The 26,182-nt window shown below is 40.2% G+C and overlaps 1 protein-coding gene and 1 pseudogene across 5 annotated transcripts in view; both read left to right on the plus strand.

Moving 5' to 3' along the window:
* The window catches only part of IGF2BP2 (insulin like growth factor 2 mRNA binding protein 2), a 189,150-nt gene that overhangs the window by 145,649 nt on the left and 17,319 nt on the right, over positions 1-26,182 (plus strand). For 3 of the 5 annotated variants that reach the window (XM_066348023.1, XM_066348028.1, XM_066348026.1), the window contains 7 exons: positions 1,441-1,504; positions 4,570-4,842; positions 7,097-7,231; positions 14,458-14,538; positions 16,452-16,574; positions 17,365-17,500; positions 21,282-21,410. In XM_066348023.1, the coding sequence (XP_066204120.1) occupies positions 1,441-1,504; positions 4,570-4,842; positions 7,097-7,231; positions 14,458-14,538; positions 16,452-16,574; positions 17,365-17,500; positions 21,282-21,410 (941 nt within the window). The remainder of the gene's footprint in view (positions 1-1,440; positions 1,505-4,569; positions 4,843-7,096; positions 7,232-14,457; positions 14,539-16,451; positions 16,575-17,364; positions 17,501-21,281; positions 21,411-26,182) is intronic. The other 2 variants (XM_066348024.1, XM_066348025.1) reach the window with 2 other exon arrangements.
* On the plus strand, positions 18,288-20,356 carry LOC136380055 (large ribosomal subunit protein uL24 pseudogene; annotated as a pseudogene).

Genomic DNA, 26,182 nt, shown 5'->3' on the forward strand with positions numbered 1-26,182 from the left:
ACCTGGGACCTCGGCATCCCAATCCGATGCTCTATCCACTGCGCCACTGCCTGGTCGGGCAGACCTGGAGATTATTATGCTAAGTGAAATAAGCCAATCAGAGAAAGACAAATACCATATGATCTCACTTATGTAGAATCTAATCAACACAATAAATTGAGGAACAAAATAGAAACAGAGGCAGGGACACAGGGAACAGATGGACAGCTGTCAGAAGGTAGGGGGAAAGGGGGATGAGATCAAAGAAGGTGAAGGGTTAGTCAAATTATATATTCATAATGCAAATACAAAAAAATAGGATAGCAATAGCCAGAGGAAAAGATGGAGTGGAGGCAGGGGGGCGGACAAAAGGGGGAAATGAGTGGAAAGAGACCGCATGGGGCATGGTGGGGCAGGATGCGCTGAGTAGAGGGTGCTATATTGAGTGGGACACTTGAAACCGTGTCAACACAATAAATGAAAAATAAAATTTTTAAATTAAAAAAATAATTTCTACGCTGTAGGGTTTTATTATTACTTTGAAAAGCAGCTCTATTGTGGTTGTTGAATTATCCTTAACTTAATGTTGTTGTTAAGTCTAGGTCTTCCAGTAGTTTAAACATTTTAAGCAGAGAATTTAACTTAGTCAAGAATGCTTGTTTTGGGAAAATCAATATATTTGCTTTAAGTTTACTGGGTTGGATTGAGAAAGTTTTATCTTGCCTTTTAAATTTATTTTTGACTTCTGACTTTGAAAGAAGCAGCAATTATGAACTAAGATAAGCCAACTTATAAGAATGATTCCTTGGCTCTGGCCGGTTGGCTCACTGATAGAGCGTCGGCTTGGCGTGTAAGTCTTGGGTTCAATTCCTGGCCAGGGCACACAGAAGAAGTGCCCATCTGCTTCTCCACCCTTCCCCTTCTCCTTTCTCTCTGTCTCTCTTTTCCCCTCAGCCAAGGCTCCATTGCAGCAAAGTTGGCCCGGGTGCTGAGAAAAGCTCCATGGCCTCTGCCTCAGGCGCTAAAATGGTTCCTGCCACAATGGAGCAACGCCCCAGATGGGCAGAGCATTGCCCCCTGGTGGGCATGCTAGGTGGATCCTGGTCGGGCGCATGCGGGAGTCTGACTGCCTCCCTGCTTATAACTTTGGGAAAATACAAAAAAGGAAAACAAAATAAAAACAAACAACAGAAAATGTACATATACATGTACCCATGCAAAAGTGTCTATAAAATAAGGGAAAATATTAGCTTTGAGTTATGTATACAATTAATTACAAATGTGAACATATAATTGATTACAAACTACTATAAATGCACATGAATAAAGGTAGAGTTTCAAATAACTCTAAAGTTAGGGCAATGAATTATTTATGCATTTGTCTCTAAAGTACGTCTGTTTACATTACGTTAAAGGTGACAGCTTTTTTTTCTGACAATGTATTTATTGCTTCTTTCCTAGTCAACACAGACACAGAAACTGCTGTTGTCAATGTCACATATGCAACAAGAGAAGAAGCAAAAATGTAAGTGCATTTGGGCTTCCTTCGAATTTTTTTGAAGGGTTCTCCTTGAATTCAGTTGAATCCTCTGTTTATAAACCTTTCTGAAAAAATACAGACCTTTGACATGCCACTGAAGCTCCAGGGCACTTATACCATGATGGCTGTTTGTTAATTGTATAGTCTTTTATCTTGAAAAATGTTGAGCCATGGCGTCAAAGCAGATGTGCAGATGGGGGAGCTGTATCTTGACATGGTCAGGAATAGAAAGCACCATCTCTGTGACATTGTGTCGCCTAGACTCTGCTAACCACCAGGAGCCACTTTTACTGCAAGTGTTCTCCATGCACCAAGATAAAGAAGCACAAGCCTATATTTTATCCACATTAATGGAATGGAGACTAAAACATCAATTTTTCCTGTGTAATATTAAAAGGGTGATCTACCTCAATGACATCAGCAGGGAGAAGTGTCTGGTAGTGGTTAATCAGGGGGCACCAGACCTGACCTCTGGTGGTGCAGTGGATAAAGTGTCAACCTGGAATGCTGAGGTCGCCAGTTCAAAACCCTGGCTTCCTGGGTTAAGGCACATATGGGACTTAATGCTTCCTGCTCCTCCACCCTTCTCTCTTTCTCTCTTCTCTCCAAAATTAATTAATTAATTAATTTTTTAAAAAGTTGTGGAGCACCTGGCTTGGTGGTGGTTCATTTTGAGGTTGGCTATTAAAGGACATGGGATTGAGGTTTCTAATAAACAACAAAAACAAGTTGCTTTTCTTTTCTTTTTTTTTTTTTTTTTTTTAAATTTTTTTCTTTTTTTTTTATTTATTCATTTTAGAGAGGAGAGGGAGAGACAGAGAGAGACAGAGAGAGAAGGGGGGGAGGAGCTGGAAGCATCAACTCCCATATGTGCCTTGACCAGGCAAGCCCAGGGTTTTGAACTGGCGACCTCAGCATTTCCAGGTCGACGCTTTATCCACTGCGCCACCACAGGTCAACAAGTTGCTTTTCATAGAAGGTTCTTGAAGTGCCCATTAGCTCATCATAACTAGAATATGGTCACATGTGGTCATGCTTTATGGATGTGACGGAACCTTGGTTCTACATCCCAGGATTATAGATTTATTTCATTTTCAAGGTTTTAACACACATGAAGACATATTTAACCCATTTTCATACAGATAGTTTTCAAAAAGTTAATTTTGCCTTAGAAAAGGCAATAATTCATTTTCTGTTGACTTTTGCACATATGTATAAGCAAGATCTAACTCACTTTACATTCTTGTCCAGCTGCCACGTAGGTAGGACTTCTGTACATATTACTTTGTTGTTTTTATTGAACTCAAAAGGTGCTGCTTTGCAATAATTTCACGAACCCTAAACATTAACACAGTACAATAGGGCTATTGTTTTTCCATGCTGCCAGAAACATGTAAAAAATTGTTCCATTTAATGTATATTTTTTAAAATGCAATAGTGGGATATTATTTATTCCCTATTAAATTAATAAATGTTTTTAGATAATATTCTGTGCTTTTGAGGACTTAAAGAAACAAATGGTGTCTGTCTTAACTACTATAGGATAGTAAATGTTGAAACATTTCCAGAATGGAAATGCTAGAATACTTAATGCTAGAATTCTGCTTACTCTCTGATCTAGCAGCTCTACTAGGCATTTATCCTGTGTGCAGTGTTGTAATTGCAAAGAGACCTATGACAACACTGTATATAATAGTAAACAATTGGCCTGACCAGGTGGTGGCACAGTGGATAGAGCATTGACCTGAAATGCTGAGGACCCAAGTTCGAAACACCAAGGTTGCTGGCTTGAGTGTGGGGTCGCTGGCTTGAGTGCGGGATCTTAGATATGACCCCATGATCGCAGGCTTGAAGCCCAAAATCACTGGCTTGAGCCCAAGGTCACTGGCTTGAACAAAGGGTCACTGACGGGTCACTGGCTTGGCAGCAGCCCCCTAGTCAAGGCACATATGAGAAATAAACAATGAACAACTAAGGTGCCACAACTACAAGTTGATGCTTCTCATCTCCCTTCTGTCTGTCTCTTTCACTAAAAAATAAAACATAGTAAAAGATTAGACTTTATATGTACAGTATATGAACACTGGAGAATCATTTGCAAAAACTATGGTAAATCAATAGAATGTTACATAGCCTATAAATGTTAAATTGGAGTATATTTAATGACTTGGGAAAATGTTTAGAATATTAATGATTTTTTAAAGGTTAGAAAAAAGTATGTATATTTGTTTTTATAAATAATATATTTATATTTAAGAAAAATAAGGTAGATATAGATGTTAGAACTTTTTCTTATTTGTGGTTTTCTGAATTTTCAATAGTAAATACTATAATGATTTAAAAAAGAGTCATGCCTCTGACCTGTGGTGGCGCAGTGGGATAAAGCATCGACCTGGAACGCTGAGGTTGCCAGTTCGAAACCTTGGGCATGCTCGGTCAAGGCACATATGGGAGTTGATGCTTCCTGCTCCTCCCCCCCTTCTCTAGAATGAATAAATAAATAAAAATAATTAAAAAGAAAGAAGAGTAGGGAGAAGAAAAAAAAAAGTCATAATTTTATACTGACATTAAAAAAGAACCTTTGATAAGGGGGAGACAGTCTTGGGTGGTTAAAAAAAACGGAATGTGCCTGACCTGTGGTGGCGCAGTGGATAAAGCATCAACCTGGAATGCTGAAGTCACCAGTTCAAAACCCCGGGCTCGCCCGGTCAAGGCACATATGACAAGCAACTACTAGGAGTTGATGCTCCCCCGCCCCCCATTTCTCTCTCTCCTTTCTCTAAAATCAATAAATAAAATCTTTTAAAAAGTCAAATGCATAATTGTATATCACGTCTGACCAGGCCCGTAGACTGTGATTACTGTGTAATTGTTAGCCACAAGCTCCAAGGGAGCAAAGATGGCATCTGTCATGCTCACCACTGTATACTCTGTGAGGATTAATGGCACTCACATAGGCAACCAGTAAATGAGAGTGAATGAACCAGTCCACTGACCTGGAGGGTCTTTGATGTTGCTAACAAAGCTCGCCGGTTCCTGCTGCATTTCAGAGCCATCGAGAAGCTTAGCGGGCATCAGTTTGAGAACTACTCCTTCAAGATTTCCTACATCCCGGATGAAGAGGTGAGCTCCCCTTCGCCCCCTCAGCGAGCCCAGCGTGGGGACCACTCTTCCAGGGAGCAAGGCCACGCCCCTGGGGGCTCTTCTCAGGCCAGACAGATTGATTTCCCGCTTCGGATCCTGGTCCCCACCCAGTTTGTTGGTGCCATCATCGGAAAGGAGGGCTTGACCATAAAGAACATCACTAAGCAGACCCAGTCCCGGTACGTGCCTCCGGGGCTTCCTTTGCTTCCTTCTGAGGGGTCCCCTGAGTGCTGGTGGGTCCCAGCCATCCTCCAGTTGCTATTGCTTGCATCAGCAGTGGGGGGCTGTGCTATATGGGATGGTGGCTTCTTTAAACAGAACTATTAACAGACTAACAGAAGGTTAGCAGCTTTCATGAACTTTTCATGTCAGTTGCCTAAAGGTTATACTCTGAAACTCTTAAAAGTTCATCAAGAAGGCACTAATGACCTCACAGCCAAGAATTTTTCTTATAAGCTAACTAATGCTTGTGAATGCATCTATTTCTAAAACAGTGGGGGTATGGAGCTGAACTTTGTGGGATCCTAGAACCCTCTTATCTTAGTTGCCCTCAGTCAGAGCACTGGATGGTGGTCGTTCTTTGAAACCACCTAGATAGGCTCACAAAAAGCTACGTAAAGGACGTGAGTGAGTTCCAGCTATATTGAGTAAGAAATAAAGTATATTAGCCTTATGTTTAGTTTTCTGTCTGTTTAAGGAGACTGACCTGGTAGTAGAAATTGTAGTAAATAAAAGGACTCATGGGGCTGTTGATTTTTATATGTTCATATGTCCATAACATGATGTAACAAAGAAAGCACAGGATTTTAAAACAAAGGGCCATGTTCAAGTCTTACCACTTAATGGCTTTATGATCTGGAAAAACATTTCACCTCTCTGAGCATCAATCGCTTCTTCTATAAGCAAAGGTTATTGTAAAAATTAGGACAGTCAGGCAGATTGAATGTAATAATTACTTTGAAAGCACTTAAATTACAAAACACCAAGTTACTGACAAGTATTAGTTACTTACATGCCTTGTGCATTTTATTTAGGCCACGTACTCCGTATCTTGTAATTTGAAAGAGAAAACACTATTTTCCTTGTATCTAAGCTACTTTCAAATAATGGAAATTGTAGTCCAATTATGAAATCATAGGAGTGAAATAAAGAGATAATAGAGAGAGGGAAGTACTATCTGATGATCCTTATATTTGAAAATCAGCCCTTTTTTCCCCCTCCACGTTTGCTTAACTATGAAAGTGATTTTCCTTTATGTCTTTTTCTTCCAAAAATTAAAATGGTTTTAAAATGGCAACAAGTTTAAAACCAAGTGAGGTTGGCTTGACCAGGCTGTGGCACAGTGGATAGAGCGTCAGACTAGGAGGCAGAGGACCCAGGTTCAAAATTCTGAGGTTGCTAGCTTGAGCGTGAGCTCACCAGCTTGAGTGTGGTGTCACTGGCTTGGGCCCAAAGGTCACTGGCTTGAAGCCCAAGGTTGCTGGCTTGAGCAAGGGGTCACTTGCTCTGCTATAGCCCCTCTTCCATTTAAGACACATATGAGAAAGTAATCAATGAACAACTAAGGAGCCACAACGAAGAATTGATGCTTCTCATCTCTCTCCCTTCCTGTCTGTCTGACCCCATCTGTTCCTCTTTCTGTCTCTCTCTGTTTCTGTCACAAATACACACACACACACACACACACACACACACATACACACACAGAAGTAAGGTCAGTTCTTAAAGTGTGTGCCCAATTCTAGAGACAAGCCAGACTTGGATCTGGGATTCCTAGCAGCCAGAGTAAAAGGGGATACAATCATGTAATTTTGAAAGTTACAAAAATAACTAAGGCCACAACTACACCAAGAAATCTGACAAACTCATCAAGATTTTAAGCCATTAGTTTTAAGAGCCTGGAAGAAGGCAGGCTTCCCAGTAGCAAAGAAACCCAAACAGAGAGAGAGAGGACACACCTCTGTTTTCTATCCACACTCAAATATATAAAGCTTGCTGGATTGTGGTGTCTGGGTTTGGATTAACATCTAGCTTTTAAAAGCTGTAATCAGTTCAGAGAGTGGCACTGTGCCAATGTGTGTGCGGTATTACCCAGCTCACTTGACTCTTTATTCTACAGTCTTTTGAAAGATCACACAAAGTACTTCATTGACCAAGCTAGCTTCATTACCAAGTTGGCTTGGTGCTTCATCCCATAGCACATCTGTCAGAAGTATTCCTATCTAAGGGGAACTGCAAAGGATTCAAGTTTGGCACAGAATGCCCTGCACTGCTTGCTGCCTTCTTGGAGAATGGCATTGGTTGCAGACGTGCTGATAACACTTCCTTGTCTGTGTCCTTCCTGTACGGTGGCTGGTGCAGTGCTGTCTTGGGACTAACTAGGATCCTGTTCCAGATAGCGTTGTGCTATGGCTCCCAATTCTCTTCCTACAGGGTAGACATCCACAGGAAGGAAAACTCTGGGGCCGCAGAGAAGCCCGTCACCATCCATGCCACCCCAGAGGGGACATCTGAAGCGTGCCGTATGATTCTTGAAATTATGCAGAAGGAGGCTGATGAGACCAAACTGTAAGTTTGTGTGCAATGTCCAGGTCACTCAGCAGAGAATAGGAGGAGGTTCTCCTTCAATGAAACCCAAGAAAAGTTTTAAAAGCTGTAACTATTACTAAGTGAAGGGGACAGGGAAGGATTATGTTTAAGAAATTTGTTTCCGAAGAGAATACAGTGGGGAACAGATCCTGTACATTTATAGTATGGCTGTTTCTCCTGGTGATCCTAAGGCTTGCGTCACTCACTGGTAGTAATTACTGGGAGGAATATTTAGACCTGCGCTGTCCAGTGTCATGCAGTGATGTTCTGTGAAGTGCTCTATGTCTGCACTGTTCAATACAATAGCAACTTGTCACATGTAGCTATTGAGTGCTTGAAATGTGACTAGTGCAATAGGGGAACTGAACATTTTATTTTAATTTTATTCAAATTTGAACAGTCACATGTACGGCTAGCAGCTATCACATTAAACAGTGCAGGTATAGAATGTACCCTGTCATCAAAACCATCATTTACTGTTCTACGAAAGGTTCCTGTCACCTACTCGTAAACCACTTGCACTCTTTAAAAATTGGATCACATTTCCTTTAGTAGTAGAAACTTGTATCCAATGTCTGCTTGATTCTTCCTCCTCTTTTCTTTTTTTGTCTCCTCCACTTCCTTTTCTTCTACAAAATACTTCTTGGGATTCCTTAGTGTTGTACCAATTTGAAGGGCAAATACAATTCTTATTAAAGCAATTGTCTTCATATAATAAATGAAGTAATGGTAATGGAATAGATAATAAAAACGTTTCTATGTCAGTTTGGCAGAATCCACTTACGGGCTCTGGTGGCAGTTTTACAGAGAAGCACTAAGAGATTAATTGAATATAAAATTCATTTAGCAAATAATGTCAAATAAGAGTGCTCCCAAACCAAACAAATGAAAGTAATCCTTAAAAGAAAAACATTACAAATCTAAGCTCAGATTTTATAAATGGCTTAATTTGAAGCCCCTCCCTCATTGAAGTTATTGAAAACTTTGTAAATAGCACCCTCTTTGATCCTTCAACTTAGGTACAAACAACTTTCAATATTCTAAGTAATCAAAAAGGCTGATTTATAAATTGGATTTCAAAACTTTTGGGTGCCACACTATATTAAGCACCGTGCTGGGGGTTGAAGCTGTGATCATGAACGAGACCCAGTTCCTGCATTCATGGGTCTTATAATCCAGTGGGAGAAACACTCACTAAACAAATCATTACACCTCTATATAGGGAAGCACAGCTAGGACAAGTGCTGACAGCGGACAATGACTGCTTGTTACTAGAGGCCCTAATCAAAGTTTCAGGGAATGCAGAGGGGATTTGGGGATTTCAGAGAAGGCCTGCCTGTGTAAGTGACACTTAGTCTGAGCCTTGTGGGGTGATACATGGGAGGTGGAGGGTGTAGGGGAAGAAGGATCCTAAACGTTATTCATTTACCAAATACATACTTATTGAGCATCTACTGTGTGCCAGGCACTGTTCTATATGCCAATGAACAAAGCTGACAAAAAAAAAAAAAAAAAAAAAAAAAAAAACCCTCTGCCCTCCCAAAGTTACATTCCAGTGAAGTTTCTTCAAGCATTCATTTATTTGGGGCAGTAATAAAGCATCTATTAGATGCTTTTGATTTCAAAGACAGAACACATAAGTGGCTTACGGCAATAAGAAACGATGATTATACCACATACAAGAAGCCCTATGGTAGAGGAACTCCACGGTCAGCTGAATCATGGACTCAAAGACCCATGACTTTTCTTCCTACTTGACCATATTCAGAGTGTCTGATACTTTCCTGGTGATGACAGGATGGCTGTTGTGATGCCAGACCTGTGTCCCAACAGAATAATACTCAGAAATTGAAAGAGAAGGCATCTCTTCCTTGTTTTTTGTTTTTTTTCTTGTGGTAAAAAACATAAAATTTACCATCTTAACCATTTTTAATCGTAAAGTTCAGTAGTGTCAAGCATATTCACATTGTTGTGAAACAGGTCTCCAGAACATTCTTATCTTGCAAATCTGAAGCTTTATACCCATTAAACAACTCCACTTTTCCCCCTCCCTCTAACCTCTGGTAACTTCCACTCTACTTTTTGTTTCTATGAATTCGACTACTTTAGAGAACTCAGCTAAGTGGAATCATATAGTATTTGTCTTTGTGACTTACTAATTTCACTTAAAATAATATCCTTAAGAGTCATCTGTCTGGTGGCATTTCCTTCCTTTTTACAGCTGACAGGATTTCCTTCCTTTTTACAGCTGAGTAATATTTCATTGTATGTATATACCACACTTTGTTTATTCATTCATCCATTGATGAATTTGGGCTGTTTTCACTTCTTGGCTATTGTGAATAGTGCTGTTATTACATGAGTGTGCAAGTATCTCCCTGAGACCTGCTTCTAATTCTCTTGGCTATATACCCAGAAGTGAGATTGCTGGGTCATTTGGCAATTGTTTTAATCTTTGTGAAGCCTCCATACAGTTTTCCATAGCACTTCCACCATAATCCTACCAGTGGTGCACAAGGGTTCCAGTTCCTCCACATTCTCACCAACATGCTATTTTCTGTTATTTTGATGGTAGCCAAACTAATGGGTGTGATGTTGTATTTTGTATTCGCAGTATCTCATTGTGCTTTTTATTCGCATTTCTTTGATGATTAGTGATGTTAAGCATCTTTTTTAATGCTTTTTGGCATTTGTATATCATTTTTGGAAAAATGTCTATCAAGTCCTTTACACATTAAAAATTTTTTTTTAATTGATTTGAGACAGACAAATGGAGAGAGAGAAACATTGATTTGTTGTTCCACTTATTTATACATTCATTGATTCTTGTATGTACTCTGACCAGGGACCAAACCCACAACCTTGGTGTTTTGGGACAACACTCTAACCAACTGAGCTACCTGGCCAGGGCTCCTCTGCACATTTTTTAAACAGGTTATTTGATTTTTTATTGTTGAGTTGTAGGAGTTCTTTATATAATATATTCTGAATATTAATCCCTTATCAGAGATATAATTTATAAATAATTTCTTCTATTCTATAGACCAGGGGTCCCCAAACTTTTTACACAGGGGGCCAGTTCACTGTCCCTCAGACCATTGGAGGGCGGACTATAAAAAAAACTATGAACAAATCCCTATGCACACTGCACATATTTTATTTTAAAGTAAAAAAAAAGGGGGAACAAATACAATATTTAAATAAAGAACAAGTAAATTTAAATCAACAAACTGACCAGTATTTCAATGGGAACTATGCTCCTCTCACTGACCACCAATGAAAGAGGTGCCCCTTCCGGAAGTGCGGCGGGGGCGGATAAATGGCCTCAGGGGGCCGCATGCGGCCTGCGGGCTGTAGTTTAGGGACCCCTGCTATAGACTAACTTTTCGCTGTTGATTGTGTTCTTTGATGCAGAAAAATTTTAAGTTTGATATAGTTCTATTTATTTATTTTTGCTTTAATTTCCTGTGCTTTGGTGTCATATCTAAGAAACCATTGCAAAGTCCAATGTCATAAAACTTCCCCCTGTGTTTTCTCTAGTAATATTGTAGTTTTAAATTTTACACTTAGGTCTTTAATACATTTGAGTTAATTTTTGTATAAGGAGTAAGATAAGGGTCCAGCCTCATTCTTTTGCTTATGCATATCCAGTTTTGCCAACACTATTTGTTGAAGAGACTGTCTTTCCCCATTGTATAATGTTGGCATCCTAGTCAACAATCATATGACCATATATGTGAGGGTTTATTTCTATTCTATTTCATGGATTTATTTGTCTGTCTTGATGCTAATACCACACTGTTTTGATTACTATAGCTTTGTGATATGTTTTTTTGTTGTATTTTTCTGAAGTGAGAAGCAGGGAGGCAGAGACAGACTCTCACATGTGCCCGACCAGGATTCACCCAGCATGCCCACTAGGGGGTGATGCTCTGCCCATCTGAAGCATTGTCTGTTTCAGCTGGAGCCATTCTGATGTCTGAGGTGGCGGATGGAGCCATCCTCAGCACCTGGGCCAACTTCGCTCCAATGGAGCCTTGGCTACAGGAAGGAAAGAGAGATAGAGAGAAAGGAGAAGGGTAAGGGTAGAGAAGCATATGGGCGCTTCTCCTGTGTGCCCTGGTCAGGAATAGAACCCAGGACTTCCCACACGCCGGGCCGACACTCTACTGCTGAGCCAACTGGCCAGGGCCTGTGATATATTTTTAAATCAGGATATATGAGTCCTCCAACCTTGTTCTTTTTCAAAATTGTTTTTCACTATTTAAAGTCCCTTGAGAGTACATACAAATTTTAGAATGAATTTTTCTATTCAAAAATTGCCATAGGGATTGCATAGCATCTGTGGATTGCTTTAGGTATTATGAACATCTAAACAATATTGTCTTGCCTGACCTGTGGTGGCGCAGTGGATAAAGCGTCGACCTGGAAATGCTGAGGTCGCCGGTTCGAAACCCTGGGCTTGCCTGGTCAAGGCACATATGGGAGTTGATGCTTCCAGCTCCTCCCCCCTTCTCTCTCTCTGTCTCTCTCTCCTCTCTCTCCCTCTCTGTCTCTCTCTCCTCTCTAAAAATGAATAAATAAAATAAAATAAAATTTTAAACAATATTGTCTTCTCATCCGTGAATGTAGAATATCTCTCCATTGATTTCTCTTGTCTTTCATTTATTTCAGCAATGTTTTGTAGTTTTAGTTTTTACAAGTCTTTTACTTCCTTGGTTATGTTTATTCCCAAATATTTTATTCTTTATGATGTTATTGTAATGAAATTATATGTTTAATTTCCTTTTCAGATTGTCTCTATTTAGTGGATAAAAACACAACTAATGTATGTGTGTTGGTTGTGTATCCCATGACATTGCTTAATTAGTTTATTCTGACAGTTTTTTTGTGGAAATTTTTAGGGTTTTAACACCTAAGATCATGTCACCTGTTAACAGAGATAATTTCACTTCCTTCCAACTTGGACACCTTTTATTTCTTTTCCTTAACTAGTTGCTCCAGCGAGGACTTCCAGTACCATGTCGAATAGAAGTGGTGAGAGCAGGCGTCCTTGTCTTGTTCCTGATCTTAGAGGAAAAGCCTTCAGTCTTCCACCGTTGAATGTGGTGCTCACTGTGGGCTTTTCATAAATTGCATTTATTATGTTGAGGTAGTTTTCTTCTATTCCTAGGTTGTTGAGTGTTGTTATCATGAAAAGGTTTTAAATTTTGTCAAATGCTTTTTTTCTATCAGTTGAGATGATCACGTGGGTTTTTTCTCATTTTGTTAATGTGGTGTATTACATTAATTGTATATGTTGAACTATCCTTACATCCCAGGACTTCGACCCACTTGGCCGTAGTGCATAATCCTTCTTACATGCTTTCAAATTCAACTTGCTGGTAAATTTTTAAAGGATCTTTGCATCAACATTCTCATCAGGGATATTGTTTAGTAGTTTTTGTTTATTTGGTTGGTTTTGTGTTTTTGAGGTATCTTGTTTGGTTTTAGTATTAGAGTAAAGCTGGCTACATAGAATGAGCTTGGAAGTGATGGAGGAGGATCTTCTTCAGTCTTTTGGAGGAGATGGAGAAGGATTGATATTAATTCTCCTTTAAATGTTTGGTAAACTTCTTTAGGGAAGCCATCTGGTCCTGAGCATGTCTGTGTTGGGAGCTTTTTGATTATTCGTTCAATTTCTTGTTATTGGACTGTTCAGATTTCCTGTTCATGTTTTGATCTTGATAGTTGTAGTGTTTCTAGGAATTTATTCATTTCTTCTATGTTATCCAACTTGTTGGTGTATAACTGTTTATAGTATTCTCTTATAATAATTTTTATTTCTGTGGCACCAGTTGTAATGTCCTCTTATTTCTGATTTTATATGTGTGTTCTCTTTTTATTCTTAGTACATCTAGCTAACAGTTGTCAATTTTGTTGATCTTTTCAGAAAAACCAGCTCTTAGTTTTATTGATTTTTTTTTTCTTTTGTTTTTCTCTTCTCCATTTTGTTCATCTATGCTCTGATCATTATTATTTCTTTCTGTATGCTAGTTTGGGTTTGGTTTATTCTTTTTCTAATTTGTTAAGGTATCAAATTGTTGATTTGAATTTTTTTTATTTTGGTTTTTAATCCATTCAGTCAATCTGTGTCTTGATTGGGGGATTTAATCCTTTGCATTTAAAGTAAATACTAATAGAGGACTGAAAATTGCTGTTCTTGTTCATTTGTTTTCTGTGTCTTGTAGCTTTATTGTCTTTCCTTTAAAACAATGTTTTAATTGAATATATTAGGGTGACATTGGTTTATAACGTTATACAGGTTTCTGGTGCACAGCTCTACAGTATGTTATCTATATACCGCTTGTGTGTTCAACACCCAAATCAAGTCTCCCTCCATCCCTGTCTGTCCCCCTGCCCTTTTCTACATCTTGCTGCCCCCTTTCCCTCTTGCAATCCCCACATTGTTCTCTGTGTCTATAAGTTCTTTTTTCTTTGCTTACTTCCTCCTGTCTTTTGTGCCTTTGTTTTTGAGTGTTTGGGGTTTTTTGTGAAATGCTTTGATTTCATTTTATTTCTTTTTGTGTATATTCTATAGGTGAGTTGTATGTGTGTGTGGTTATCATTGCAGTTACATAAGACATCTTAAAATGATAGCATTCTATTTTAAACTGATAGCAACTTCAGTTGCATTCAGAACGCTACCCCTTTACAACTCCACTCTATTTTTTTATTGAATTCATTGGGGTGACACTATTTAATAAAATCATATAGGTTTCAGGTGTACTATTCTATCATACATTATCTGTATGTAGAATTGTGTGTTCACTACTCCAAGTCAAGTCTCCTTCCATCACCATTCATCCCCCCATACCGTCTTCTACCTCCACTTTATTATTGATGTCACAAATTGTTTATTATATATTATATACCATTGACATAGATTTACTTTTTTGTTTTTGTCATTTAAATTTTATGCATCAACGTTATTATATTTGCATGTTTTTATTATAGAATCTTATATTTTTATACAGCTTCGTGTTGCTGTCTGCTGTCCTTTCATTTGAACTTAAAGGATTCTCTTTAGCATTTCTTATAGAGCAGTTTTAATAGTAATGAACTCCCTCAGCTTTTGTTTATCTGAGAAAGTCTTAATTTCACCTTAATTTTCAAAGGACATTTTGCCAGATACAGTATTCCTGGTTGACAGTTTTTTCTTTCAGCAGTTCGAATATGTCATCCCACTCCCTTCTGGCCTGCAAAATTACTGCTGAGAAATTCACCAATAATATGGAAACTCCTGGGTATGTTACTAATCACTTTTATCTTGCTGCTACCAAGATTGACCTTTGTCTTTGACTTTAGACTTTTAGGTTGTAATGTGTTTCACTGTGGTTCTCTTTGGATTTAGCCTGGTTGGAGGTTTTTGAGCTTCTTGCATCTATATGTCCATTTATTTCCTCAGATTTTGAGAGTTTCCCATCATTATCTTTTCTTTTTCATTAAATGGAAGGTGCAGAGGCAGAGAGACAGAGAGATTACTGCATGCCCCCCAAATGGGATCTACCCAGTAAGCTCCTTACAGGGCAATGCTCTGCCCATCTGGGGCCACTGCTCTGTTGCTTGGCAACTGAGCTATTTCAGCGCCTGAGGTGAGGCCATGGAGCCATCCTCAGTATCCAGGCCAACTTGCTTGAATCATTTGAGCTGTGAGAGGGGATAGAAAGAGAGAAAGGAGAGGGGTAGAGAAGCAGATGGTCACTTCTCCTGTGTGCCCTGACCGGGAATTGAACCCAGGACTTCCACATGCAGGGCTGATGCTCTACCACTGAGCCAACTGGCGAGGGCCATCATTATTTTTTTTTAAAATCTCTCTGGCCCTTCTCTCTCTTTTTCTTATGGATTCCCATGATGTGTATGTTGAGGCACTTTATGATGGCCCATAAGTACCTTAGCCTCTCTTTGCTTTTCAGCAATCCTTTTTCTCCTCTGACTTGGTGATTTCAAAGACCAGTCTTCAGGTTTGCTGATATTTTGTTTTACCTGTTTATGCCTGCTGTTGAAGCTTTCAAATGAAATTTTCAGTTCAGTTATTTTAATCTGTAGCTTTATTGTTTGTGAGATTGTTTTTATAGTTTCTGTCTCTATTGATTCTCATTTTGTTCACATATAATTTTTCTGATTTCATTTAGTTGTCTGTGTTCTCTTTTAGGTCATTGAGCATCTTTATGACAGTTATTTTACATTCTTTGTTAGGTAGTTCATGAGTCTGCATTTCTTTAGGGTCAGTTTCTTGAATTTTATTTTGATTCTTTGATTAGTCCATGTTTCTCTGTTTCTTTTACTGGGATTTGGGCATTTAAAAAACAATCACCTTTTAAGTCTGCATACAAGCTTCATTTGGGGGGAAACCTTCACTAATCAGCCTGGCTGTAAGTTCTAGATCTCTCAGATATTTTTTTGATCTTTCTCTTCCTGGCTTCTGACTGTGCAACTGCAGCTCTAATGGACTGTTACCTCCGTTTCAGCACTTCCCAAAACCTGGTTCCGATCTTGTCGGCACTGCCAAGTCGGGAGTAACAGAAACTAATCTCTTGAGCAGCCCCCAGACAAGCCAGAATGTTAGATTCATGCTTTAGTCTTTTTTTTATGTTTTAAAAGGAGGAGCCCTGGTATGAGGATTGCTTCTCAGTTGCCCCTTGCGATGATGTGTAGGGGAAGGAGCATGAACAGACATGCTGAATGCCACAGTTTCCCCTCCCCTCTTGCTGCAATCCCTTCTTGATTATATAATAGCCTGGGTGCTATAATTTCTCAGCTGATCTCTAGGGTTCTCACAGAGGTGTTCAACCTATTCATTGTTGTTAACTTAGTATCTCTGTAGGGTGAGGAGGGCTTGAACAACTTTCTAGTCTGTCATCTGATTAATGGCATTAACCCTTGTACCTTTTTAAGAGCAAGGAAAACCTTCCTAAAGTCACACATTGACCATATCTACCTCATGGACTTATTCCAAACCAGTTACAACAAAGGAGTATAATTATCATGGCTTGGCTTATGTTAATGAGAATTCATGCACTGGGGTTAGTAAAGCCCCTTGCTACTTGGTACCAGAAAAAAACAACTTCTATTTGTAAGGGAAAAAAACAACAGGATAATAGCTTTTGGGAAGCAACTGCTATGTCTACCTTAAATGTTAAATTGTTGATTCTTTTAGATCTGAAGATATTCCACTGAAAATCTTGGCCCACAATGGCTTGGTCGGAAGACTTATTGGAAAAGAAGGGAGAAATTTGAAGAAGATTGAACATGAGACTGGGACCAAGATAACAATCTCATCGTAAGCCACTCATTCAAATTATGTCTAATAATGGAGAACTTGAACATTTTTATTTCTTAGGTGAGAGGAGGGGAGATAGTGAGACAGACTTCCATATGCACCCTGACTGGGATCCATCCGGAAACCCCATCTGGGGCTGATGCTCAAATACCAAGCTATTTTTAGCACCTCAGGCTGATGCACTCCTGCTGAACTATCCTCAGCACCCAGGGCCATGTTCGAACCATTCGAGCACTGGCTACAGAAGGGGGGAGGGGGAGAAGCAGATGGTTGCTTCTCCTGTGTACCCTGATTGGGAATTGAACCCAGGATGTCCATATGCCAGGCCAACGCTCTATCATGCTCTATCCACTGAGCCACTGGCCAGGACAAACTTAAATGTTTAGATATGCCCAACTCATTCATCTGCTTTTCTGTAAAATGGAAATGTAATCATAAGTGATATAATTATCTCCAAAACCATAAAAAGAAATACATAAAATTATTACCAAACATTTTACTACGGATCTATGTCACTACAAAGATTTGGGATAAGAGGGCAGGTATACCACAGTGTGTGGTAAGGAAATCCAGTCTTCTCCCCCCCTTCTCTACCAAGACTTATTTGTGAGCTTCTGGGATTATTTCAAATTAAATTTATTGGGGTGACATTAGTTAATAGGATCATATAGGTTGCAAGTATACATTTCTATGATACATCATCTGTATGTTGCATTGTGTGCCCACCACCCAAAGTCAAATCATTTTCCTTGAAAAAAGGAAATTTTTCTTTTTTTTTCTCGGTGGCCAGCTTGCAGGATTTGAGCATATACAACCCTGAAAGAACCATCACTGTGAAAGGCACAGTTGAGGCCTGTGCCAATGCTGAGATAGAGATTATGAAGAAGCTGCGTGAGGCCTTTGAAAATGATATGCTGGCTGTGAATGTAAGTGCCTAATGCTTTCTTCTACTGGCTTTTACATGTGTTTTCAGGCAAAACCCAAGCCTCTCTAAGAATAGTTGTCATTCGCATAATGAAGAAGCGCCTTAAAATAGGCATGCAGAGTTATTCCTGCCTTCTTGGGGCAAGGGCACTAAAATAATCAGGAGACCAACTAGTAAGTTATAATTGCACTGGACAAAATAGTGTGATGCCATTAAAATCGTAACTTTGAAGATTATAAAATGAGAGACTGTCTACAATATAATGTTAGTTAAGAAAAGAATATATAGAAGTATATATAATTAGGGTTATAGTTATATAAAATAATATGAATCAGAATGACTAGAAGGCTACATATAAAAAATAGCTGGGATGATTGTTGCACTTTCCAATTTTAAAAGTAAATGCTTTAATATTAACTTAGGATTTTCATCTCTTGCTTATTGATCTGCTCTTTTAGATTACCCAATAAATATTGTCCACCACTCAGCTCTAATACTTCAAACACACTGATTTGGATTACCTTCTTCGTTACTGCTATCTAGTTCCCACTTTGTGATAGGGAGAGACATCAGTCTGGCATCAGAAATTTAAAAAATATTTGTCCATTGGCAAAGCTTAACTCAGTAAATTTTTTTATTTTCTATGATAATGATTTTCTGACATATACAGATGAGCAAAGGATACTGTGATAAGCGCTCATATTTCCATAGTCCAGCTTCAGTGGTTATCAACTCAGGGCCTATTTTGTTTCATCTGAACTATCATCCACTTTGCCATCACGCCTCAGATGACCTTGCAGCAAATTCCAGACCTGGTACCATTTCATAAAGGAATAAACACTGACAAAGATCTGTATAGGTTACAGCCAATTCCCTCACAGCACATCTCATAGTACCTTCCCCCTCACTCAGGTCAGCACTTTGTCGCCCACCTCACAGGGCACTTAGGAGACATGATGAGAAGATTCCAATGTATGTGACTTTCTCTCCCCATTAGTGTGTATTTGTCTGTGCAAGTATCATCCAATGATCTCACTGTCTTCTTTTGGATTCTTTTTTTTTTTTTTAATTTTTTTTAATTTATTCATTTTAGAGAGGAGAGAGAGAGACACAGAGAGAGAGAGAGAGAGAGAGAGACAGAGAGAGAGAGAGAGACAGGGGGGAGGAGCTGGAAGCATCAACTCCCATATGTGCCTTGACCAGGCAAGCCCAGGGCTTTGAACCGGCGACCTCAGCATTTCCAGGTCGATGCTTTATCCACTGTGCCACCACGGGTCAGGCTTCTTTTGGATTCTTGACATCTTATAATATAATAAACATCTCTTTCTGTGAACACCCAGAAAAGCTACAAATGGGCCTGGGTTCTGCAGTCATCTTCACCTAAACCCAACACTTAGATTCATTCATGTCTGTACCAAAGTCACACATTGATAGACGAATAACAAAACTACTAGGTCTTGTATATCAAATTGAGTAAAGGTAAAAGATCCAGCTTTACTATGTCAAACATTCTAAAAAAGAGAAGTTACTAGATAATAAAATAGAAGCTGGTAGAGAACTGCTTAGTGTTTGGGGAGACAGTTTGAGGAAGGTTGGACACAGGCCAGGGTGGGTGACTACATCTTTTTGCCTTTCAAGGGCTGTGTCATTAAAACTCAACTCTATCCCTTTTGTGGCCATTGCTGAAGCATCAGCAACCAAAATGAAGTTCAGTCTCTTTTGACTTCTGACCAGAGTAAGAACCATAAAAATGGCCCTGGCCCAAGAGCTCAGTTGGTTAGAGCATTATACCAGTGTGCCAAGGTTGTGGGTTCCACCCCCAGTCAGGGCACATAAAAGAACCAATGAATGCATAAATAAGTAGAACAACAAATCTGTGTTTCTCTCTCTTTCTCTCCCTTCCTTTCTCTCTAAAACCAATTTTAGAAACAAGAAAAAAGAATCATGGCCCTTTTCGGTTGGCACAGTGGTAGAGCATTGGCCCAGCATGTGGATGTCCCAGATTCATTTCCCAGTCAGGGCACACAGGAGAAGTGATCTTCTGCTTCTCCACCCCTCCCCTCCCCCTTCTCTCTCTTCCCCTCCCACAGCCATGGCTCAATTGGTTCAAGTGCATCAGCCCTGGCAGCTGAGGATGGCTCCGTGGAGCCCCCACCTCAGGTGCTAAAAAAGTAGCTTGGTGCACAGAGCACAGCCCCCAGACAGGGGTTGCCAGGTGGATCCTGGTTGGAGCGCATGTGGAGTCTGTCTCTCTATCTCCCCTCCTCTTGCTTGGAAAAGAAGAAAAAGAAAAATGAACCGTAACGGCATTTCAATACACCTTTCCACATTCATAGGAAAATTATATCTTTTCAAAGAGCTGAGACAGAAGTACAAGACTGAAGCACAGTGTTCAATCCATGCTCATCCAAAAGGTTGATGAAATTCAGGTTGTACAAGGACACTACAAAGGACAGCAAATTGTCAAAGTAGTCCAGCTTTATAGGAAGAAATGTGTTGTCTACACTGAACAAGGGCAACTGGAGAAAGTTAACGGTACAACTTTTCATATGGGCATTCACCCCAGCAGTGTGGTTACCACTAACCTTAAAGCTGGACAGAGACCATAGAAAAATCCTGGAATGTATAAGCCAAATCTCACCAAGTAGGACAGGAAAAGGGCGATGCAAGGAAGAAACAAATCAGAAGATGCAGGAATAAAGTAATCTTCTACAAAGCTTTCATTAAAAACTGTTAAAACGACCCTGGCTGTATAGCTCTGTTGGTTAGAGCATCATTCTGAAGTGTAGAGGTTGCTGGTTCGATCCACAGTCAGGGCACGTATAAGAACAGATGTTCCTGTCTCTTTCCTGCTCTCTCCCTTCCCCTAAGATCAATAAAATATACATTAAAAAAAACTTTTTAAAAACCTGTTAAAATGGAAAAGAAACCCCTTGACTCTAGCCTGTGTGAGTGTCACCGTGTTTAACTGTGAGGTGAACAAGCAAGGGAGATGGCGCTGGCGACTGAATGGTGACAAAGCCGAAGTTGTGAACCGTCCTGAATCTGGAGAATGTTTGCAGATGTGGTGTCCTAGTGAAGGGTCTGATCTTTCCCTGGATGGACTCGGGGAAAAAATGATTAATCCATTATGTTTTAAACATATCCATTCAACAAGTACTTACTGAGTACTTACTATGTACCAGGCACTGAGCATACAACGCTAAGTAAGCTAGTCTCTGTACACCGGAAGTTACAGTCTGCAAGGGGAAGCGGTACCCGCACAGGTGATGCACACACCACGTGATGAGTGCTGTTTGAAGGAAATGCAGGAGTGTTAGGAGAGAACAGAAAGGGCATCTGAGCAGAGACCTTCGGGGTGAGAGAAGGTTCCCTGAGCTCAGCTGAAACCCACATGATGAGTAGGACTCAGCCAGGCGAGGAGGGAGAGAAGCACGTTTCTTGCAGGGTGGATGAAGTGTGCGGGGGCCCAGAGATGCGAGAGGAACAAGGTTGCGCAGGTTGGGAGTGAGGGGTTAACAGGAGAGAGGTTGGTGAAGAGGCCTGCATCCACAAGAAGAGTCTTGTTTGCTGTTAAACGTGCAGAGAAGCTTTGAAGGAACACTGTGGTTCAAGTGGGGTTTGGAGAGCCCACCCCAGCAGCTGGCAGGGAGTGGGTCCACAGGGCCAGGGCAGAGCTCACTAGGAGACACTGGTGCCATCCAGACAAGAGAAGGAGGTTGATGCAGGCAAGCTGGGACTGTGTCTCCTCCCCTCATCTTTTTCTCCATTTTTGTTCCCAGCAACAAGCCAGTCTGATCCCAGGGTTGAACCTCAGCACACTTGGCATCTTTTCAACAGGACTCTCCGTGCTGCCTCCACCCGCAGGGCCCCGAGGAGCCCCCCCTGCTCCCCCCTACCACCCTTTCGCTGTAAGTAGCTCAGCTTTCAGGGGTTTGCTCACGCCCCGGGCACCTCCAGGTAGCAGCATGACTGCCATGTTTAGTCAGAGCTAACGCTTGAACTTGAGCATGGAGGCCATGCTCGGGCACTCCGACATTTCTTAAGATGTCTTCCTAATGGGCAGATTAATATTATTCAGCCACCCTCTAAGTATGTGTTCTCAAACATAATCTGTCAATCTAAGAAAGAAAAAACTACTAGCAAATTCATTAACTAGATGCCTATTTATTGTCAGAAAGGATTTGTTAGGTAAATAAGGATCTTCATGAGTGTTGTTCATTTATTAAAATAAAAATATTAGAGTCCCTGGATGTCTCTTTCCCGCCTATGTCTACAATGCAAATGCATATATTTTAATAATAGGCAATTTTTAAATAGAAATAATACACAATGACACAATGTTTGTTTCAAAATATTTAGCCCAATGCCTGGCATTTAAGGGGTTCTCGGTAACTATTTATTGTTTGAATACAATTAATAACAAAAGAAGAAATGTGAATTTTATGAGCTGCTTACTTGTAGCTCCTATTCACAAGCACTGTTCAGAATCAGTACATTACCAAGTTGGGGTTCAGGATATTGGATGCGTTTTTAAATTCAGACTTCTTCACACATACAGCTTGTTTTAAAAGCACACTTCCTTTCCCCTAGTGTTTAGACTGTTTAAATGGGAAGACTCGGGTTGGTGAACATTACCTTAGCCACTCCTTTCTTTTGAAAGGTATCTTTGGTGTAGGCACTGCAGTGAGAATTCTTAGGAGTTCTCTGGGTTATCTAGAGACAGGATAAACACTCTGCTGTTCTGCCACCAAAATACTGACAGGAATTGGCAGCCATGACCTTAGTCACAAGAACTTCCACATTTTTGCAGTCTTGTCTGTATACAGATCTTCTGAGTCCTTTCTAAATCTTCATGTCAGTTATTTAGAGTGATCTTCATTTACCCTTAAATCAGTGGTCAACAAACTTATTAGTCAACAAAGGCAAATATCAACAGTACAACGATTGAAATTCTTTTTCAAGTTTTTTTTGTTTGTTTTTTTGTTTGTTTTTTCTGTATTTTTCTGAAGCCGGAAACGGGGAGAGACAGACAGACTCCCACATGCGCCCGACCGGGACCCACCCGGCATGCCCACCAGGGGGCGATGCTCTGCCCCTTCTGGGCGTCGCTCTGTTGCGACCAGAGCCACTCTAGCGCCTGGGGCAGAGACCGAGGAGCCATCCCCAGCGCCAGGGCCATCTTTGCTCCAGTGGAGCCTCGGCTGCAGGAGGGGAAGAGAGAGACAGAGAGGAAGGAGGGGGGGAGGGGGGGATAAACAGATGGGCACTTCTCCTGTGTGCCCTGGCCGGAAATCGAACCCGGGACTTCTGCACGCCAGGCTGACGCTCTACCACTGAGCCAACCGGCCAGGGCTGAAATTTTTTTTGAGAGCCCAATTTTTTCAACTTAAACTATATAGGTAGGTACATCCCTTATCGAGGTAGCGCCTGCACATGGTGTTTTGTGGAAGAGCCAAGGGGCCAAAGAGCCGCGTGTGGTTGTCGCGGTTTGTCGACCACTGAACCAAAGGATAGGGTCCAATATTGAGCCGTGTGGGTGTGTGTATGTGTGTTGGAGCTGGTGTGTGTATGTGTATGTAAGAAGGAGCTAGTGTGTGTGTGTGTGTTAGAGGGAGCTGTGTATGTGAGTGTATGTTGTGTGTGTGTATGTATTAGAAGGAGCTGGAGATGAGGCAGGAAGTATTGTGGCTCCTCGTAGAATCAAGGACAGCTATGAGAGGTGCATGTCTCCATATCTTTGCTGTGAGTTTTGAGAATGACCGAGCTTGGTACAATTCAGTGGCATTGAGAAACATCTCATTTATTAGGAGAAAGACTGTATATACTGTCTAAAGAAGGTAATGTAAAGCCAGGCCACCCTCTCAACCTAAATAACATACATGGTGGGAGGAAAGGTATAATAAAACAGACTACTTCTAAAACTGATCTTCTGAAATGGGGGTCATCATCTTTATTTTCCATCCTTTTTCCTAACGGGCTGTAACAGCTGATTATATGTATCACAGCAGTTAACTATTTGTCATGTTGTACATGTTTTCTCACAGTTTATCATTTTCCATGGCTTTCTTTGTGGTGTCCTGTGCCATAATAACAAAATAAATATATTTTGAACAAACTATTGTATGAAGTAAAATGTAAATGTTTACCTTCAGACTTCCTTCTCTTGCACAAATTTTACCCAAAACCACTCCCCAACAGTATAGCCCTATTTTGCATACACATTTAAAATGTTTTCTCAGCATATATACAATCATAGTATTCAAAAATACAAATGGTATCATGCCATGTGCAGTGAATTACAAGTTATTTTTTTACTTTTTTTGGTAGGGGTCGGGAACCTATGGCTCACGAGCCAGATGTGGCTCTTTTGATGGCTGCATCTGGCTTGCAGACAAATCTTTAATAAAAAAAAATAATGTTAAAAATATAAAACAGTCTCATGTATTACAATCCATTCATTTCCTACTGCTCATGTTCATGGTTGCGGGTGGCTGGAGCCAATCACAGCTGTCCTCCAGGACAACACCAAATTTTTATTGGATAATACATAATGTACATGGGTCATTGTATGGCTCTTATGGAATTACATTTTAAAATATGTGGCGTTCATGGCTCTCTCAGCCAAAAAGGTTCCCGACCCTTGTTTTGTTTTATGGGCATCTTTCCATAGGTATTCCTAATTCTTTTTAATGGCTACATAGTATTCCATTGGATGAATTTACTATGGTTTTTCTAACCAGCATACAATTTTTAGACATTTGGGTTGTTTCCAGGTTTTCTCTACTACAAAGGGTGTCAAAATTAGTATCTCTGTATACATAAGTCCTTGCATACATGTGTAAGTATATGTGAAAGTAAATTTTCTAAGATTGGAATTACTACATCAAAGGATAGATGCAATTTAAATTTACCCAGATTTCCCTTCAACAGAACTCATGTAGAAATTTTAAGAATCAAGGTAGCTATGTCAGTGAAATTTCCCTTTGTGGATTTTTGGCCTTTGATTTCTGGCAAAGGAAGAAGCCTTTTCCCAGCCCTGTGTTTTCTTTTCTTTTCTTTTATCTTTTTTTAAGTGAGAGGAGGGGAGATAGACTCCCATATGTGCCCAACAGGGATCCACACAGCAACCCCATCTGGGGCTGATGCTCGCAACTGAGCTATTTTTAGCACCTGAGGCAGAGGTTCCACATAGCTGTTCTCTGCCTGGGGCCAGTGCACTCAAATCAATTGAGCCATGGCTGTGGGAGGGGGAGGGTAGGTCGAGAAGCAGATGGGTGCTTCTCCTTTGTGCCCTTACCAGGAATCAAACCCAAGATTCCACACACTGGATTGATCCTCTACCACTGAACCAACTGGCCAGGGCTCCTATCCTGTGTTTTCTTATATTAATTTTTCGTTGCTGGGTATTTGAGAATTGGTGCTTATATTTATATCTGTAACTCATAGAGAATTTATTTTGACTTATACTTTGAGGTGGGGATCTGACTTTTTTCCCCCAAATGGATAGCCAGTTTTCCCAAAATCATTTATTGAGTAATGCACTATTTTATCGCTCAATCTGAAATGTCAACTTTGTCCCATTTAGTCATTCCTGGACTGTTCCATTATTCTTGTTCCTACACTGCGGTTACTGTAATTTCGTATTCTCTTTGACAGTATTTATTTATTTATTTATTTATTTATTTATTTATTTATTTTTACAGAGACAGTGAGTCAGAGAGATGGATAGACAGGGACAGACAGACAGGAACGAAGAGAGATGAGAAGCATCAATCATTAGTTTTTTGTTGCGCGTTGCAACACCTTAGTTGTTCATTGATTGCTTTCTCATACGTGCCTTGACCGCGGACCTTCAGCAGACCAAGTAACCCCTTGCTGGGGCCAGTGACCTTGGGTTCAAGCTGGTGGGCTTTTGCTCAAACCAGATGAGCCCACGCTCAAGCTGGGGGCCTCGGGGTCTCGAACCTGGGTCTTCCGCATCCCAGTCTGACGCTCTATCCACTGCGCCACCACCTGGTCAGACTCTTGACAGTTTTAACAGCAGGGTTGTTTTTCTCTCAAAGAATGAATTGGGAAGATGACCAACTTTTACTGTGCTTGGAAAAATTAAAGAATATGTATTTTCTGTTTCTTGAAGATTTGATTAGACCTATCTGTGAAACATCTGAGCCTCTAGCACTTGTAAGCTTTTAGATTTCTTAATAAATTTTTGACATGGTTTTGTTGATTTATATTTTCCTATAAAAGTATTCATTCCATCTCTCTTTTTATATGTATTGCATAATGTTATGCAAAGCAGCCCTGGTGGGATAGCTCAGTTGGCTAGAGCATCCTCCTGAAGCACAGAGGTTGCTGGTTCGGTCCCTGGTTGGGGCACATGCAGGAACAGAGCAGTGTTCCTGTCTCTCTCTCCCTTCCTCTCTTGCTAAAAATCAGTAAATTAACATATATATATATATATATATATATATATATATATATATATATATTTAAAAAGCAGACCATTACCTTTTAAATCTCCAAACTTGTGGTTACAGCACTCTTTTAATTCCTAATACTGTACAGGGGTGGGGAAAAGTGGTTTATAGTTGTGAGTATGTAAACCTGTTTGTCCTTGTATTATTGTTTATTATTTATTTGTTGTGTAACTGTAAGCCTGCTTTTTGCTTACCCCTGTATA

The sequence above is a fragment of the Saccopteryx leptura genome, chromosome 8, assembly GCF_036850995.1.
Source record: "Saccopteryx leptura isolate mSacLep1 chromosome 8, mSacLep1_pri_phased_curated, whole genome shotgun sequence".
NCBI lineage: Eukaryota > Metazoa > Chordata > Mammalia > Chiroptera > Emballonuridae > Saccopteryx > Saccopteryx leptura.